The 20,624-nt window shown below is 39.8% G+C and overlaps 1 protein-coding gene across 1 annotated transcript in view; it reads right to left on the bottom strand.

The window, feature by feature from the left end:
* The window catches only part of THSD7B (thrombospondin type 1 domain containing 7B), a gene marked incomplete at both ends in the record, with an annotated part of 260,266 nt that overhangs the window by 139,179 nt on the left and 100,463 nt on the right, over nt 1-20,624 (bottom strand). The window contains 3 exons of the mRNA XM_080346865.1: nt 1,818-1,933; nt 4,237-4,471; nt 7,920-8,111. Coding sequence (XP_080202991.1) covers nt 1,818-1,933; nt 4,237-4,471; nt 7,920-8,111 — 543 coding nt within the window. The remainder of the gene's footprint in view (nt 1-1,817; nt 1,934-4,236; nt 4,472-7,919; nt 8,112-20,624) is intronic.

Here is a 20,624-nt window from a genome sequence, read left to right as displayed (position 1 = left end):
GAGAAGTAAGCAACAATGAAATTTCTAACCTTCTCACCAGACAACCAATGCCCAGAAGTGAAGAGGTACTTAGAGGTACCATCCACTTTCAGGAGAGAGATGAAAAATGTTCTTTATTGTCAGGTGTTTGGTTTTGTTTTTTTTTACTCTCATCATTTTAAATCTATGCTGACAGAGCAGGGAGCACATCGGCCATGCTGAAAATAGGTACCTCCCCAGGACACCTTCAATACCAGGTATGGAGGTGACAGACGAAAATCTAAATGCTGCTCATCCAAACCATTTCATACCCTGAAACCTCCATATTGATTCTTTGATTCTTGTTTGTCTTCATCCTCAAAGACCCATTAAAACAGATATATTATAGGAGACTGCAGTAGACAGTTGTCACCTTTCAGTATCTAAAATGGCAGAGAATCAATAACGTGCAAAAACCTCCCTGTTCCTGCCTCACCAACAGGTGTTTGGGTTCAGTTGCACTTCTTTAGTGAATTATGTTGTCTGTCCATCTGTTCTTGCCCTGAGTTCACCGCTGTCTACACTTCTGAGGTATGAGATAATCCTTCACCAGAAGACAGCCTGTTGTCTGATGACATTTAAATGTAGGGAAAATGTCATCTTTTTTATTGTTAGATGGTAAAGTTGGGTGCGTTTTCTCAGATAAACTACAAAAAGCTTAACTGGTAAAGTTCTGTGTAAACCTGATTTAGTGACTGAATGTTTGCATAAGCTCTGATCTTATGCCAGTACACATTTAATTTTAAATCTGCCAGGCAATACCTGTTCCTGCTTGATCTGCTTAGTAATGCACCATCTGTATATTGTTTTCATTAAATACAACTTTTCTACAAAAAAACCCAAACCCCCAAACTACTCACATATGTACAGCGGTTTTGAAATTTCATTATCACGCTGAGGTTTTAATTGTGCAATGTAAATTAAAAAGAAAACCTTGCAATGCAGCCATATCAATAACAGATCTAGCAAAAAGCAAACTCCCTCATCTAAGAAGTTTTAATTTAGAATTATATTAAAATGATAACGCTGCCAAGGAATTTAAATAATTAATTTCTTCTCATTTTAATTGTAGACTATTATTTAATAAACAAAGTAATTTACCAGGTAATTTATTCTACTTCTTCATAGGCAGCTCATTTAAAGTCTAAAAATAAATTACTAATTAAAACAGGATTCACTGTTTTAGAAAGCAACTCATTTTCTTGTAAAATCTAACAAGGACTATGCCAGAGCATCCACTGAGAATCTTTGAAGGGCAAGGAAGCCACCAACAAAAATGAAATATTCTGATAACTGAGAAGGCTTTCATCTGAACAATTATGAGACACACAAATTGTCACAAAAACCAACACTAGATCATTAGAAAGAAACTTTGCTAAACACCTAGTGTGCAAAAGCTACCCAACTAGATCAAAGAAATTATGGTCCTTGAAAAACCACAAAGCACAGGAGTTATTTGCACAACCCTCACATACATCTAGGTTGGTCAAAATAAATAAATGTCATATAATGGAGCAATTCCACATCCAACCATATAACACTGGGGCCTTGGACTTTTGACTTTGAATGTAGAAGCCCAGAAGGAATTTATTCCAGGTGAACAGACCTCACATCTCCAAATCTGCTCACGAGGGTCCCATCCCCCTTAAAAACATCAGTTTCAACAAACTCCCAAATCCAAAACTCACTCAGATGAGTGCCTTAAAAATTATTATACTGACACGAACTACAACTTCCACGTGTTTCTAGGCCAGTTCTCTACTTTTGCCCCAAATTTCGTCCTCCTCGTGAAGGCTCACCAGGCTGACACGTTGTTGGGCAGTGAGTCCACTCGCTGAAGGGCGTAACGATGCAATCCTTCTTGCAGGGCAGGAGACACGGCCTCGCCGTCTCAGGTCTGATGGACTCTGGACATCTATCAATCCAAACACAAAGATAAAATACAACAAAATGTAAAAGCATAACCAGAAATTCAAACTGCAGGGAAATATTTTACTCCTAAGACTCAAAGATAAGACTGTTGCTCTCAGTAAGCTTTATTTTTCTTCTCCTTTGCACTCATGTAACCCAACTGAATTTAGTACACTTGGGGCAGTGTGAAAGGACCGATGTGATCACCAATCTTTGACTGAGGCCTCAATTGTTATCTGAGAAGTTGTACAACCTATTGTAGTAAAAAAAGCTCTGTGAATTTTTAAAATTTACTTTCAACTCCTAAATGAAAAAATATTCTAATAAAAGTTTCAGACATTGACAGTAAATATATGAAAACCTAAAGGGTGGAAAAGGGACGATTTTCTGGGACCAAGCACTTGTTGCATTTCAATTGGGAGACCACAAAGGGAATTACTCTTTTTTAATTTTTATTAATTTATAGTAGAAAGATCAGTCAAAAATACTGAGTAATATACACAACACAAAGTGATTCCATTTGAAAGAGGAACATGCCACTAAACCCTACTAGTAAAGAAAAATAAATCTTAACGTCATTATTCTGTTACCGAGATAGAAATAAGACACTTAGAGGTATAATTTAAAAGAAACTAAAGAGACCTGTCTTTTCATTAAGTATGATTTATCTTAGAGGGCAGATTTCTGTTGTCTAACAGAAAACATTGAAATATTTTTCTGCAAAAATTTGAGTATCCGTGCCTTGTACCTTCCTCAGGTAGGGTGTAATTTTCCTACATGAAATGAGGAAAAATGCAGAATACAAAAAAATACGGTATGCCAACTCACAAATGTTATTTATTTACATAACACCTCTCATTTCTGAAGCCATATTAATGGTAGCCTTTCACCACAGCAGTTCTAAACCCAACAGGAATTTGGGTCAGTTTTCATCACCTTCAACATATATATAATATGTAATATATGAAGTATAAAATGTAAAATAGCCACAGTTGGTGCCTTTGGCAGAAGGGCTTCCCTCCCCTCCAGCACCAGACTGGTCCAGATGCTCCTGGGCAGTACCAAGGTATTAATAATATTTAATTCTGAAACACAAAGGTTTGATTCCTTCACTTAGAACTGCCTTCCTAAAGACTTCTAAGAGGTCTAAGTTGTTTATTTTTAGTGTGATTATCACCATAAGAACAACATGCAGTGAAGCAACAAAAGAAACCATTTCATTGAGAAGCTCTTTTATGGACTCAGACTTTTTGATCCAGCCATGACACGAAGATCACCATGGCACTGAAACGACCACATCAAAGTCAAGGAGAGACACATTCTGAAGTCCTCAGTACATAAATCTCTTCTTTTGGCAGCATTTTTCCATCACTGAAACTCTGTTTTCCCTTCACATACTTCACTTAAATATTTATTTACCTCCTTCAGCTCCATTTCCCTTTACACCATCTCAAAGTTGGAGAGGGCAAACAACTGTTTCAGACATTATATAGCTCTATAACAATATGGTTAATTAGGTAAAGTTGCAGCATATCAATGGATTCTAGATATAAATGAATGCTAGATTTCTTTCCTTTTATTTAATTTATCTCATTAACCTCAAGAATTTTAATTAACTTTACTGAAATCAACATAGTCTGCTTATATGAACAGGATTGTTTGGAGAGCTACAATAAGAAATGAAACTCAGTTGCAAGTCTCTAGACTCATTAACACTGCAAAAATAATTAACAATGTCTTGATTTTTTGATATTAGGGAAAACATCTGTGCTACATATTCTCCTCATTTAGGAAAGCAAAGCAAAACTCAGAATATTTGTGCTGCAGAATACGTAATTCAGTCATTTTGGTGTGACATTACAGAAGCTATATAAATCAAGTGAATGCTATAGATCACATGTATGGTTCTGTGTAAATATAATGCAAACTCTATTTACTTTTTCTATTTTATTAGAGCATTATTAATAATGTACTGATGAACGTTACATTCAGATGTACTTTATATTTTCCTCACATCTATCCTTCAGGAAAAATATCTGCAGAAAACTGTAAATTAGAAATACAGCAAAAAAATCTACACCACTAAAAACATGCATTTCCCTTGGACTTACAAAGAAAATTAAAAACAAGCTGGCTATTTATTTTTCTTACATACTAGAACCCCTTTCATAGTAGTGATAGAGTAGTAGCTGAGGAATTAGTCCTGAAATTATTTTCAGCATTGCAGATTCCATACACCAGCTGAAAACGCCTTCATATGTCATATATTGTAACTACAAATCATCACCAATGACCTTTATTTAATACCTTTTAGGTGTGACCTGCCCAGAACTGCTCTTCATGCACAAGACCTTCCTTGTCTGGACACCAACTCCACATGTGGCTTCTCCGCTCCAGCTCACGGTCGCGTTGAGCCCCGTTCCCATCGCGTCTCCAGAGCAGGAACCCCAGGGAGAAGCTTCCCAGAAGAAATGCACGCACGGGTGGTCATTACAAGCACGGTGCTCCTGCAGGGCTCGGTCAGGAGGACACGCTTTTCCACCTGGGAAGAGTCAAGACAACACTGTATTTTATCTTACAGCACATGACAAAAAGGAAGACGTAGAAATATAAATAAAATCGTTACGTGTGCTTAATGTCTGGGGTCTCTTTCCTAGTTTTAAATAAATAAATAAATAAATAGCTTAAGCTCGAATAAAGCTGCTGACCTTTACGGCTGCAATAACAACCTTCTAAAATATTGTTTCCCCATTAAACTAGCCTTGCATAAAATTGTATTCCAACTCATAATGGAAATAGAAATAGGCAAAGTATATTTCTGAGTTACCTTATTGATACTCCTACACCCAGCCAAGTTGATTCCATTTAAATGCCCGTATCGCTCAGCAAACATGCAATTAGGTTTAAAGACAAATTAAGCATTATTTTTATGTTCATTCTCCTTGCTAATTTCACAAGGAGGAACATCTCTTTCTAATATCTGGACTGTATTCACATGTTGCCTTAAAGAGTTGACCTGTAGAGGGTGCTGAACAGTCCTGATGTATCAAATCATACCCATACCTGCAAATCAAGGGGGGAAAACTGGAAAGTCAGGATTTGAATACGAAGCCTTTACTTTTCTGAAGCAGCATCCTTCAAATTGGTGTCCAAAGATTCTGCTAAGCTACTGCACTTTGTCAACAACTTGCAATAAATCCACAAAGGAGAGGACTTTGAACAGCCTCCCAGAAGCTTTAACACTCCAGCCAGAAGCCTGAATTTATCCCATAAAAGCAGCAGATGTTTGCAGCTCAAAAGCTCAGGAGTAATGCGGTGAAATTGTAACGGTAAGCACTGCCATTTTAGGAAGAAAAAAGTAAAAATGACTAAAATCAAAGCCTATCTCTTCCAGGAGGGAGAATCTAGCAACATGTGATGTGGCAAAAGTGCTACAGGTTTTGAAAGAACTGAAGTGCTGGGGACAGATACCACAAGGTTCAGAGCATCTTTACGCCCTACTAAAAATCCCCAGAGGATAAAGGCAAATTGCAGCTTAAAGGGACAGCTACCGCCTCACAGGTCTGAGCCCTCCCAGATGAGGTAGGACCCCAAACAGCCACAAGCAACAACGTTGAGAAAAGAGAGAGAGGGATAGAAATTTCTTACCCCACTGATTTGGATAATCATGTCACATTACCGTTTATCTTTTCATGAAAATGGACTGTTGCATGTAGTGTCCCATCTCAGACATGTTTAGTATGATGATGGAGTAGAAAATATCCCAGGTAACTTATAATACTTTCCTGAGTATTTCTACTTGGTAGGAAAAATGCAGACCAGTTATTGCTCTTGTGTGTTTGAGCACACGTGAAAAAAACAACATAGCAAGCAAAAGGCAAAATGCCTCATCCATCACAAAAATATAAAAATATCTAACTTTCCCAGTGAAAAAATAAGGCTTTTTTTCAAGAATACCCATGGTAAGGAAGTTCTCCTAAACAAAGGAGAGTAATAATGAAGCAGTTTTAACTTAAGAACATAAGAAATGCCATGTGGTCCATCCTATCTGCAGAACTGAAAGCAGGAGATGCAGTTTAGCAGAAGCACAAGAGCCTGGCCACTTTCTGAAGTTCGCTGACAACTTTTGTCCAAGGAAAGCAGGACAACACACCACTGCCTAGTCTTTTTAGTCAGCATTTATGACTTTCATAGACCTGTTGCTTATCAGTTCCTCTAATCTGTGTTAAATCAAGACTCCCTGCCTCCACAATCTCCTCTTGGACCAAGCTTCAGAAGTTTGCTGTGTAAAGAAATCTCTTTTCAAGCCTGATTTAAACCAAGCCCTTTTAGTTTTATCAGGTTATTATATTCTGGGATCTGGTGAACAGCTTGGAGAAAAGGAGCCAAGGGTTTGAAGCGAAGTCAGCCCGCGGGATGGCATCCACAAGCCCTCAGACAGCAGAGCCACAGCTGGGGTTGCCTCAGCTGATGGGGGACAGATGAAATGTCACTTGCCAAGGTACCAGAGCTCTGCAGAAGTTGGTGGCTCGGCTGTGAGCATGGAAAAGCCAGAGAAAGCAGGTAATATAACATTGCCTTAGTATCGTAGTGATAATGGTATTAAATCCACTTCTAATCTCCAGAAATTCAAATCAATCACTATTTATCTGTATGCAGATGTGCGACTCTGCAAAGCAAACCATTATACTCATCACTAAAGATGCACAGAAAAAGTTGAGGCACTTGATTTTAATGGTTAATTATTTCTTCCTGAGAAACTTAAAGTATTCAGTTCAAAACACAGCATTTTTAGTTTAGTGTGTTTCAAGCTGAGATGACTGAGCTTATGTACTTCCAGCATTCACTTCTTCAACATTTCACTGTCATAATTCCACATTTATCTGTTGTTTGCATTTTGCTACTTCCATGGAAAATATTAAACCAACTGTATTTTTCATTTTAATTCTTCTCTACCTCATAGACTTTTTTAGTAGTAGTTATTGTCATTCAATCAACAATTATATAGCAGTTTTCCTCCTGCAGGATCCCAATTTTCTTTGCAAGTGCTTATAAGGATGTTTATTTGAATACAGACCACTCACATGAGTAAGAGTTTGCAAGATCAAGTCCTTACATTGCCCCAGAAACAGTGGGTGGCTTTAATGATAATTTACAAAATAGCACTTAACAGAGCTTGTCCTAGACTAGATTTGCATCTAAAAGTGCTTTGCTGCTGCATTAGCTGCACATAGCACTGACAATAGTGGATGGTTTTGTTGTGTCAACAAGGCTTCAGTCTATTAGACCTGTTCACATCTTATGAATTTTTATGCACTTGTGATACCTCTCAAATCCTGTGTGATAAACCAACACATAAATGAATTATCATATTTGTAACTCTAGTTATAAGACTGCACTCCTAATACGAAATAGTTTGTATAAATAATCGCACCACTGATGTTGATATGTACAAATACAGATACATTATGTGTCCATGAAGATCCAGAGGAAATTACGTATATTCATCAAGAGCTAGTTACTTGTGACAACAGAAAAACAAGAAGGTCAATACACTCTAGGTCATTAATAAAATAAACAGGTCCTTTTCTATTTCCTCATTTTTCACAGCTCACTGTTCTTTTCTAAATTGGTACTAATATGTTCCTATATAACGACACTCACATGATGAGTTTGTGTCATGCAGCAATTTCATTAGGATGTAGCTCTCTTCAAGTAAATTCACACACAGACTGGCCCTCAATAGACAGTAATTCATAGACTGTAGTACATAATTTGGAACTGTGACAGAATTTCTCTGCCACATGCATTAACTCAAGCCCATAAAGATCTTTTAGTCACTAGGCATGAAGTACAGACAAATATTAAATATTAGTCCTTATTGTTATAGTACTAATATTAGCTCTGATCTAAACACAGTTTGGCTGAGGAATGCAAGTCAACTCATTAAACAAAGAACCAGTGATTAATCCAAAATGTTTACCACTCACCCTCGGCTGGAAGGGCCAAGATGGATCTCCTCCTGCTTTGACTGCCCTCAGCATTTTTACTGGAGCACGAATGGGAACACGGGGACCACGGGGACCAGTCGCTGATGACACAGTCCGTCGCACAAGGGATTTCACAAGCCACAACTTCAGGACGGGGAAGCTCAGAGCAGAGGTGATGTGCTACCTCCTCACCTGGAGCAAACAAAACAAGACAGATGGGGAGGAAGGCTCAGCTTAGTTCAGCATCCACAGTCTGCGTCAAACAGGCTCACCATATGTCCAATGTCCACCGGCTTGTGGAGGAACATATTCCAAAAGAGCACACAGTTCAGCTTCGGGCTTGAAAGTGTAACACTTGAACAGGTAACCCAAATGTTTCTTCAGAACAGCAAAAAAGAAAACTATGTGTTTGAAGTTTTTGTGTGTGACACCTTGGCGTCAGTCCACTTTATAAAGCAGGCAAGCATGAGTAATGAGATAATTCGGTAAACAGAAAGCTGTAAGATCAATTATCAACAGAATTGACGATAATTGCCACATATTTTCCAGCAATCTCAACGTACAGAAGCTATTTTCCACAACAAAAATTGTGCAGGTCCCCACAGAAGGCAGTTTGCTTTTGCCTGTAAGCTAGAGAAGTGCCCAACAGATGTTTTGGCCCTTCTCCTGCAGCCTCACCAGAATGAACCGCTATTATATCTGACTCTGATTCTCATCTAGAAACCAGGAGATCCAAAACTGTTGGACCACCCCCATCCAAGGGAGAAATACTTTCTGTGGGAGATGAATCAAGAGACCTGGACCAAAACGTATCTCCTGATAAGAAGCATCTTCCAAAACCTCTTTCAACAAGAAGGTCATTGCAGACTGGTGGGGAAAAACCTACCAAGCAATAGAACTGCTGGCAGAAGGAGCAGCAAAACAAAGCACGTGAAGGGTGTCATGTGGAGTCCAACACATGGAACTATTGTTTTTATAAAGCAAAATAAAACATAATTTTATTTTTAAAATAAAAAAGGAAATGTCCAGTCATTTTAGTAATTACGTAGAATTTATGAGGACACGATAAAAATTCATAAAACTTAAGTCTTTTAGTACCAAATTAAACCTAATGTCTTACAAATATAAGCTAAGCAATGAACAGCATGAGTGACTTTGTTACGCTGTTCTACTGTTTAGTGTTTCTGGACCCTCATGAATTTTCAGCCACATATCCAAAATTTCTGGAAGCTCAAATCTACCCGTTCATAATCAACAAAGCTCACACTGAACGTTACCTCCTCTTTTCCCCTTACAGTAAGCTACAAAGCTCACTGTTGAGGTTTCTTTAATTATGAACCTAGCAAAAAAACATAATGACTATCCAGGCTCAATTATACCTAGGAAAAAACAATTATAACGGCAACAACTGGCTCTTTCACCTCATGCTACAGGAACAGGCTCCATGAGAAGGAGGCCCAGGCTGCAATTATAACGAGGAGGATAGAAAACTGCACGGCTTTCGCAAGGCAACATATGTATGAGTGAGTAAATAAGAGAGGCTGCCGGGGAGAGCACATAAAGCTGTCAACAGCGCGGTGGTATCATCTGCAGCCGCATCCCTAAATGAAGACAGGCTCGTCGCCCTCCAGGCACAAATAAAACTTTCCAAGCATATTATGAGAAGTAACGGAGAATCTAGCAGGCAATCAGACTGCAAGTATGTTTAAAAATACTCTGTTTTCATATTCCCTTTCCCTTGCACGTGCCTAGGATCATTGAGGAAGGCTCCATGTGCACAATTTTTGCGCTACTACTTGGAGTCTACTCGGTAAGAAAAGAGAGATCACCACCCTCCCTACAGACAGCCCTCATCCTTCAGTACTATGTTTGGCACCCCTGCGAACCAACCCTCATCCATCATTCGCTTCAAACAGCCCATTATGACCATTGCTGCTTTGAATGCTCATGTAATTCTGAGAACTATATTTAAGAAAAAAAAAAAAATAACAAACAATGTAAACCCACCAAACAAATCTGTAAGCCTTACTCCAGCTGTCTTCCCAAGTCATTTTAGCGTCAAAATCCCTGCTAACATTTTGACAGCTTGTCTGTGCTGCAGCACATAACGTGAGGGCATCCTGGGCAGGCGTGATTGTAGGAGTCAATGGTATGGTAGCATCAAGAGATTATACGCTTTGGTGAAGGAGGGTAAAACATCTCTCCTCCTCTTCCATCACTGACACAGGGAAGCACACAAACAGTCAGTAACAGGCTTCTGAACGAGAAGGGATGAGTTGGGACGCTGGCCCTCCAAGCATGTCCCCTGTCCTCCCATCCGTGCTAGGGGTTATCTTCATTATATATGGAATTTAAAGCATGAGAGCACCATGAAGTTCACTGAATTTGGGGATTCAGCCCAATTTTTCCATCAATCAAATTGTGCTAGAGGTGTAAGCATCAGAGAAAACTCTACTGTTGAAAGACAGGAGAGCCTTTCCACTAATTTAATCTGACTTTACAAAGTCCAAGTCACTCCACCCAGAAGACAGGTCTCCTTTTCACAGAATCACAGAGTGTCAGGGATTGGAAGGGACCTTGAAAGCTCATCCGGTCCAATCCCCCACTGGAGCAGGAACACCCAGATGAGGTTACACAGGAAGGTATCCAGGCGGGTTGGAATGTCTGCAGAGAAGGAGACTCCACAACCCCCCTGGGCAGCCTGGGCCAGGCTCTGGCACCCTCACTGAGAAGAAGTTTCTTCTCAAATTTAAGTGGAACCTCTTGTGTTCCAGTTGGTACCCACTGCCCCTTGTCCTACCATTGGTTGTCACCGAGAAGAGCCTGGCTCCATCCTCCTGACACTCACCCTTTATATATCTGTAAACATGAATGAGGTCACCCCTCAGTGTCCTCTTGTCCGGCTCCAGAGCCCCAGCTCCCTCAGCCTTTCCTCACACGGGAGATGCTCCACTCCCTTCAGCATCTTTCTTGCCCTGCACTGGACTCTCTCCAGCAGTTCCCTGTCCTTCTTGAACTGAGGGGCCACAACTGGACACAATATTCCAGGTGTGGTCTCCCCAGGGCAGAGTAGAGGGGCAGGAGAACCTCTCTCTGGACCTACTAACCACCCCCCTTCTGATACACCCCAGGATGCCATCGGCCTTCCTGGCCACAAGGGCCCAGTGCTGGCTCATGGTCATCCTGCTGTCCCCAGGACCCCCAGGTCCCTTTCCCCTACGCTGCTCTCTAATAGGTCATTCCCCAACTTACACTGGAACCTGGGGTTGTTCCTACCCAGATGCAAAACTCTACACTTGCCCTTGTTATATTTCATTAAATTTTTCCCCGCCCAATTCTCCAGCCTGTCCAGGTCTCTGGATGGCAGCACAGCCTCTGGTGTGTCAGCCACTCCTCCCAGCTTGGTGTCAGCAGCAAACTTGCTGATAGTACACTCTATTCCCTCCACCCACAAGCCAGGTGCCACAGATTTTCAAGTGACCACCCTGTGTGGAAGGGAGGTAAAGGAGCAAAATGTTCTTCCACTTCTTCCCTCCATTATTTCTTTTCACACTGGATTTACAGCAGGTTACAGCAACAGTAATACTGCAATTCATGGCTCCTCAGCAAAGAAAGGAAGCTCTGAGTTTTGTTATAAAGAGTTTACCACCTGGTGCATGAAGGTACAATTCAACACTTTCTTTGATTTACTTTATAGCTCTAGTCGCTGTGTTCAGGTTTAATTACTGGCTTGTACTAGTGCAGAAGGGAAACGTTCTTCTGTACCAGCTGCCTGGCAGAGAATTCTCAGAAAACTACCATATATTACAAAGGGAGGTAATAATCTTTCATTTTCCACGAAAAATACTAGTACAAGATACATCTAAAGTGTGCTTTATGCATTGTCACAGATTTACAGGGAATATTAAATTCTCCAGAGCTTCCAAATTGTCCACCCAGTACCTTGAAGGTGTAATTCTCATCTCAGATGTTCTGAACAATCTTTCTAGATGAAGTTTTCTCCCTCTCTAAATAAGACTAAAGCCTTTAAGCACCTAAATTACGCATCTGAATGCAATACGAATTTCTCTCCAAGTATGTGTATAGAAGTCAAGACTCAACATCTGAAATCAGCCCTGGAGAGCAGCAGGGTGGTGAAACACAACAGAAGGATGCCAGCCTTGGTGAAAGTCACTTTTCCTTCAGGAGAAACAGGGAAAAGGACAACACTGACCACGACAGCTACAACTGTGGTCCCCATTTGAACTTTCTTGATGAGAAACTGTGAAATTGCTCTGAAGGTCATTCTTGTGGTAACCAGGAATGAAACCCAGATGGCAGAGCAGGTACCCAGTCTCTCCTGGCCAGAGCCCAGAGCAGCTCTCTCTTGATGGGAAACTGGGTCCTATTTGCAACTTGCTGTGACGCTGGAATAAACTGAGAGCATCGTTCATCAGTAAACTGAGCCATCCAAGGCAAAAGGACAGAAGACATTTTCAAAGAAAGAAGAAAAGCAAAAAAATGTCTTAGGTTTTGTGGAATCCTCTAGTTAGTTTGGACCAGATCCAGCCCATCCAATCCAACCTACCCCAGAGGTTACCACCGCTGTGTTGTGGCTCTCTTCAGACGTGACTTGATCACTTCATCTCTTTTTCTCTTCCTTGACACTGTCCACTTGCCCAGAATTAGTCTCAAGTTGTTACTGAGATGTAGGTGGACACCTGGTAAGGACGGTGATTGAGCAATTGAACAGTTTCATCCTAATGTTGAGGACACATGGTGAAAACTAAGCAGGGCTCAGATTGGGTTGAACCTTGGGAAATGCTTTGTATCCTTAGGGGAACCATAAACAACTACTGCTAATACAATTGCATATGGAAAGCACTAGCTGTAAAGCAGAAATTACACCTATATTTTACAAAGAGTTACACCTATTAAACATTTTATCAAATGTTAAAGGTTTCAAAGCTTTCAAAATTTTAGACTCTGTATTAGGGCAATATCCAAATGTTTAAAAACCATATTTAAAAGGAGAGGAGGCAAAATAGAGCAAGAGCATAACTAGGTATGGTTGGTTTTAAGCCATCACCTGTGAGGCGCAACACACAAGGTTCAAGCTCTGATCTACAACAGGTATAAGAATCAAAGCAACATCTCCAGCACCCCAAGAGGCACAGTGTTCCTTCTCACATGCTCTTTGTTTCATGTTTTAAGCAGAGTTTTTGTACCCAGCCTTACTGAATGTGTGCTTTCCTAACCAAAAACCAAAAGTTTCCAGTAAGAAAACTGTTAGTTTTCTAAACATTTCATTGCTAATATCCTGATCACCTCCAATGTCTTTTTTTAGCTGATTGCCCTGTACTCGTACAGTATAGTGATTGAAGATAAATACACAAAATATACTCAACAGATAATATTTTCAATATAGGAAAGATTGAATCCACTTTCTCCCAAAGTCAGGGGGTAACAATTACAGAAGGGAAGATGAACATGGCATTTTTGTAAATGTATTTGCTAATAAAGTTGATCCTTATCTAATGTACCAGTCCCTAATTTGAATTCTTTAACCAGGTAGCAAAGAAGCTACATGGGTTGTACAATTCTGAGTGGAATTTTTGATTCAGCTTAAAAGCAAATTAAGTTCTTCCCAAGAAGGGAAACAAAACAAAGGATGACATAGGACCCTACTTGAACTAAAGAGCTTGTTTTTTCAGCAATTTAATATTTTCCTTGTCTTTTTCACCCTAGGAGATGCCAGTCCCACAGTCCTGAATAACATGGTGAGTGACTGAATCAACAAGAACATTTCATTCTGAATCAGTTCAATATGAAACTGCATCTATTTTAAATAAGACCTTGCAGCTCTGGTGCATTAGTGTCATTCTCTCCAGTGACACAGTTTAATGACTCCTGCCACAGACGTCCCCCCAGCTCACGAAAAAGGGAACATCCCCTGGACAGGATACAACTAAAGCAGTAAAAATACAAATCTCATCAGCAGGAATCAAAAGATCAACCCAGTAAGAAACTGAGTATCCTCCTTTTGCCATTCATCACCATACCATCTTCAGTTTAATGTGAAGAATTCAGGTTTACACATGTGGAGCCTTGACCAACCTGCATGGTGGGGAAAGGCTCGAGATGAAGGAATTGCATTTCACATGGTGCCGCATTGCTGCCTACAAGTTCATAAAAGGTATTTTTTTTGCACAAGTGACTGCTGCAAAAATGCTGCATATTTAATGACAATTACCAGTTTGACATCAATATTTCTCCTTGTAGCATCTCCAATTATTCAGTGGGAATAATGAAGCTGTCATCTAAAATACTATACGTATCGTAAAATTTTATGTCCCACTTAAATCTCAGAAAAAGAATGACAATAAACTTTGATTAAATACTTGCCTGTAACAGAATAAGATGTCAACAGACAGCAGTAAATTCAGAAGAATCCGTATTGACTGTATGCCAGTTTGCTAAAGGCAAATACGCTCAGAGAAAGCTGTCTGCTGACAATATCTCGGCCTAGGCATCCCATCAACCAGTGACAACGTTACATTTAAAAGCAATAACAATCAAACTACAACGATAGGAGAAATTTTTTATAATCATTTCAAACGTGTTCATCCCATCACAACATCATGGGTGGTTTGTTTTTCCATAATGCACGACCAGCTTTAGCGATACCTTAAAGCATCCAGGGCTCGCCATGCTCATCGTCACCAAGAGACCAATGTCACGCTTCACCAAAAGCTCCTGGTTGACTTTGCTTAATGCCAGTCAACAGGTAAGAACATCGGAGAAGAGCGGTGTCAGTTTGTCAAGGAAAGCAGTGGCGTATGGAATAAATTTAATTGCAGTGGTCCATCACTATTATCAGAGCCCCACAGCAGAGAGGAGGAATGTGGTAGCAATGAAGATGAATGGAGGTGAAGATCTATCACGTACAAAAGATGAAGCGGCAAAGAAGAACAAACTGTTCACAGTGGAAAACAGGAAATAAACACAAATACAACCAGGATCTTTTGCACCAAACAAAAAAAAAAAAAAAGATATAATCATCAAGGGTTTCAGTCAGAAGATATCATTAAAATGCAACTATGAAAAACAATGCATTGGATGAAGGAAAAAACATTTTCAATCACATAATGCGCAATGAAGCACAAAGAGAATAACTCAGGAGAACCACAAAAAATGTGAGATGAAAAAGCATGAAAAACAGAGGGAATGAGCATACATGTGAAAAAAATCCAGCATGTTCTCAAATCACCATAAAATCAGCAGTCTTACCCAAATCCCTGCATCACTGGCCATTTTCCTGTCCCTTACCTTTGTCCAAGAGAACATGACAGAGGTTATTAGAAAAAGATGACGACAAGTATGGAAAAAGTGATATTTGTTCTTCTTGCCTATACATCCTCTAGTGGACTTTGGACTGTTTACCCATGACTGTTTTTCCATGTCTTTTTATATAGATGCACATTACGGAAGCTCCAAGAAGGTGAGCACAGGTCAGCACGTCAGTGCGCAGCCCAGGATACCACAACAGAGCATTACACAGCAGCTACCAGTCTAAGGTTAATACAAATAATACAGATGCATGAGTTTCCCTACCTAAGAGATTAGCTCCGATGTATTTCCTATCCCATGCAGAAAGACAAGGAGTCATTTAAAGGAATTTGCTGCACATTCACCTGCTGGGCTTGGGCATAAAAGCACAATTAATTCTACTTTGTGGCTTTTTGCACAATCCCTCCTGAATTAAGAGAAATTGCTCACATGGCAGCTGAAAGTAAACATGGGTTCACTGTATGCCTGGAGAAGAGCACAGAAACTCAGGCTGCTGTTCCTAATAATTAACATAGCACAGCAATCTGAAAACATAAAGTCTAAGAACTAAACATAATCCATATTAGTGTTCCGGGGTTTTTTCCCTCTCTCTTTGCACTATTTTATTTTTTCCCCATTATCCCTCCTCATTGTAAATGAGGGGATCTACACAGGTGGGTTGATCAAGACTGATTGCAATTAAGATTTATTGTTGAAATTGGTGCTGTAGTATAATTGAAACAGGTGTCCCTCTATTTTCTTCTCTGTACTGCTTTGTTCCAAATGCTAATCAACACAAAATATTGTAGAAACCAATTATACAACTAAGTCAAATGTATTAAAATATCATAAAATATACATATCTTTCCAAAACTTTAAGAGAAAAAAATAATGAGTAACCTGTTTATTCTAATAGTGTATAGAGGCCATTTCAAGTCATACATCTGTGTAATGGGGCAGAACTACATTAATCATGTTCTCACACATTAAGTGACCCCAAAAGGAAAAGCTGTGCGTGCATGCATGGAAAAGTGTGATGCTTTTACACCTACTGGTTTGATTATTATGACTTTTGTTCTGACTTCGCTACTCTTAAGAATGCCGTACCTGGCTGGCTTGCTCATGGCCATCAAAAGGCTATGAATGACTGTTAGCCAAGCGATACTCACGAAATAAGTTAGTGATTTGCCATATATTGGGAATAACAGCCTCTTTTTCTCTTCTAGCCCCAGAAATCACTCCAAGAGTGAGTTTGTATTAACATAAGACACTGAAAAACTGTAAACAATAGCACAGCAGATGAGGTTTATCTAAGTTGGCAAAAGGCTTGTTTTCAGATACAGTGAATGCTAATGATAATAAATAATTGCAAATACCATCTGGAGTCTTTGAAAAATAACTTTCTCCAAGACTGCAATTGAATCTCTACAAAAAGAGGATCAATGCAAAAGAAAATGAAAACAGTAAATTAAAATTAGATTTATGCCAACTACTTAAAACTAAGTGCTCATTTAGAAGCAGTTAACACAAAAATGCGTTCTAGTTCAGATGCAGAGTCTGGCCTAATCCCATAAAGCAACTCTGAGACTTTCCACAGTCTATCAAGAAATGTTCAGAATTTGCAGGACTGAATACTAGGCTATCTTTATTTTTATTACTCCTACTAACAGTAGTAGTTTCTTCTCCAATTTTGTCTCTAATTGATCCACAAAACTCAGAAGAGAGTGGTACTAAGATGTCCTATTCAATAGCTTTTAAAAGATTGCAATAAAGATGAAAAATCTCCCAGTACCACACATGATCATCAGCCGAGGGTCTAAATGAATGGCTGGAATCCGTTCTTCACAAAAGCAATACGAATCGCAAGCCACGATCTTCAGTTATTGAGTAAAACCTCTTAGTGTGCACATCGATTTGGCCAAATAACAACTACGCATTGAAACTGCAGAAGACATTTTTCAGATGGGTTAAGTTACTTCTGGCTAATGTACCTTGACCTATGCTTGAACCATTTTTGCATAATAAAGTTGTGAATTTTAGAAAGGGTGTTTAATTTCCACTGTATTTTGCATAGATCATTTAGTACTTAAAATGGGGATAAATCAAATGTAGGAAACACAATATTAATAATATTTTCCGTGTGTTTCCACTTCGCCCAGGAGGTAGAAGTTTAATTACATCATTAATAACGATGCCTACATTTTCAGCTGCTAGTGCATCATTCCTCTAGTGCCATTTAAAGTGCATTTGGTCTCTAAACTGCTCCACCCTCTGGAACTGGTTCACTGATTATATTGTAACAGCAGCCTCAGCCTGCTCACAACTCAGTTGCAATGGCATCAACACAAGAATTTAAAGGCAGAAATTGCCCATTATGACCTAAAATGTAGAAGGTTTATTTAGAAAAGTTTCCTGCTATTTTCCATATCCAGAAAGTTTACACAGATTTAAAGCTGACGGTTGGTCTTTGAGTTAAAAAAACCCCTGTTGTTCAGAATCCAAATTCTGGCACAAGCTGAGCTGGATCGTTGTCATTAAACACGACTCTGAAAATAAGGTGCATACACACCTACAGCTTCCACGTGTCTTTTTCCAAATGGAGTGGTGAAGCTAAAACGTGAAGACTGTATTAAAAAGACTAAGAAAGTTTATCGCCCATGCTCTGGTAACGTCCTCTGGGTACGCCGTGAAACAAAAACACAAGAGAGGAAGATGACAGAGGACAAAGTAAGTGGAGAAAACACAGGAGAAGGGATTATCTTCGATACCGAAATTTCATCAAGCCGGGGCTTTCTCGGAGATGCTGAAGATCATGTGCTAAGCCTGCAGTTCAGACAAATGTTGTTTGCAGGTTCAGAGGCAGCAGCAGCTGCCCGCCCCCTATCTCCTCCTGCTTCTCTCCAAAGCAGAAAAGAACATGATGTATGAATCGTAAAGGGCCCAGATAGACACCAACCGGTCATTCCCTACCAAGTTTTTCAGCTCCTGTTGGACAACTACTGTTTTAACTTTGCTACTATTTTAACTTGGCAAGTAGATTAAAGGAAAACACAGAATCAGAAAATGAAATCGAATGAATGTGTTCCCCTCCCCGCCTCCTCCCGCCCCCTTTTTAAACATCCTGAAGTGTCAAGGCTGTCAGGAGGCATTTAGACACGCTTTTCAAATATAAGAACTGAAACAGAAAAACTGGAGAGTATCTGGATAAAACTTCGTTTTCTACCACTAAATTTCTTTGTGTGAAAAAAGCAATAACCTCTCCGCAACTTAGAAAATATTTCTGTTCTGATTATTCAGCTATTAAAATGGGAAAGTGTCATTTTATGACAATTGCTTTCGGCAGGAGATACTTTACACTTATATTCTCAAGGAATATGCACATAAGGAAGAACAATATTAAAACCTTCAGCGTTAATCTGTATTTTCAAAGCTAAGCACATTTTGACAAACTTTCTAATAGACACTGTTCAAAATTCATAACATATATGAGTGTGATTACATTACTTTAATTTATTTTTTCTCCTCTCATGTGCAGCAATAAAATTTTACCTTTGAACTTGTATTTATTGCAACTTTTACTCTACGGAGGGCATGCAGGCACAGAAATACAATAAAGCTCTGCTAATTCCATACATTATTGAAAACCTAACACTGCAAGTGGTGTCTTACTGTCTTCATGCATACTTAAAATTTCGATTCAAAACCCATTTCATTACAAGGGCTGGTTAAGCAATAGCACATGCTTATTTTAAGTTTTTGGATTAATGTAGCTAAATTATATTTTATATATTCAGAAAAAAGTGGGTAATAGTAGTGTTTGTTTAGGTGTCGTAAGCAAGAGCTTGATAGATGCTAAATAATTGATGCTCCATCCCTCAGATTCCTAAGCACTGTAAAATCATAGAGAAGGGAAGCGCTGCAGAATAACCTTTGCTTACCCACAGGCTAAACTGATTCCAGGTGGTAAAAATCCCATTGACTTCACAGGGAAGTGTACAGCTCTGCAGGAACAGCATCAAACTAAATGAAGCACAAACAGGTGAGAGCACAGAAGGAATTTAGATCATGAAGATCGGGGGCCATCACATAACACTAATGATAGACGAGGTTCTTAGGGACGTGGTTTAGTGCTAGAGTTAGGTTATGGTTGGACTCGATGATCCTGAGGGTCTCTTCCAAGCAAAATGATTCTATGATTCTATAATACCTGGTCAATCACGACTGAAAAACCAGACAAATTTTGGGCATCTCTTATCTCGGCCGATATAATACTAAATGATACAGCAATGTAAGTAAGGGAGCAGCTAATGCAATGAAATACATGACAAAGTGCAAAAGTTGACTCAAACTGCAAGTATAATATTGGCACAACCTCCCCTCTCTTCACAAAGGTCACTTCGCACATTAGCTCCAGCTTCATTGATCAGCAGCCGAGATAAGGGCCACTCACTTACACGCACCTCAGAGTCATCGGCAAAAGAGACAAGGGGATGACTTTCTGGGTACGACGTCCTCATCACACTCCTGGTAATTGTTCAGTCGTAGATAAGGCACAAAAAGGGAAAAAGCAGCAGAACAGACTACTCTGCAAATGTAACAAAAACACTCTAACAACCTTTACATTTGGCACTGAGGCTTTAAAAATGATAGCTATTATTACTCCTGTAATTACATGGCTGGGACTCTGAAGAATTGCATTTGGCTTCCCTGGAAACACGGCCACGTGATGTTTGATGGCTCCTAAAGCCGTACAAAGAGAACTCCCCATCACAGCCAGTTTGCAGAACACTCGCAGGACCAAACACCTCAACATTTTAAGACATGCTGCCAGACGTGGTCCAAACAGGGTCTGTCACCCCGTCCTCCTGAAGGCAGACTGTGCCAGCTTGACTTCCACCGGCATCGATACCATCACACCAGGGGAGTTTTGAAAACTCAAGAGCCAGGACCATTGTCAGCCCCTGACTTGGGCTTCTCTACTCACCAACCTCTGAGGTTCACCAACATCGCCATTCTTGCAGAGCATTACTCTGTTCCCACCAAATCCATGTCCCTACACAGGACACCACTGAGGATCAAGCCTGACACTTTCATATCTAAAACCTTGTCAAATAAACTACAGTAAAAATCGTCTGCCTGCGAGTCAGCAGTGGTCAGGTTCAGCCTCCTGAGCCAGCTGCAAGAGAGAAATGCAAAGGAATAAATACATTGAGCCAATTAAGTTTTTTGACCACAAGTCACCACACCAGGCTGCAGAACACACAAGGGCTATATTTTAACTCCAGCACGCAGGCATAATGAAGTTGCCACACTAGAGGATTTCCCAGAGTTTAATAGGACAATCCCAAGCTCTCACAGGCTCAGTTGATCATATTCAGGCTACTCAGCTATTCTGTG

The sequence above is a fragment of the Nesoenas mayeri genome (genome assembly GCF_963082525.1).
Source record: "Nesoenas mayeri genome assembly, chromosome: 6".
Classification (NCBI taxonomy): Eukaryota; Metazoa; Chordata; class Aves; order Columbiformes; family Columbidae; genus Nesoenas; species Nesoenas mayeri.
The sequence above is the reverse complement of the archived record's forward strand: the minus strand, read 5'-3'. Positions and strand labels throughout refer to the sequence as shown.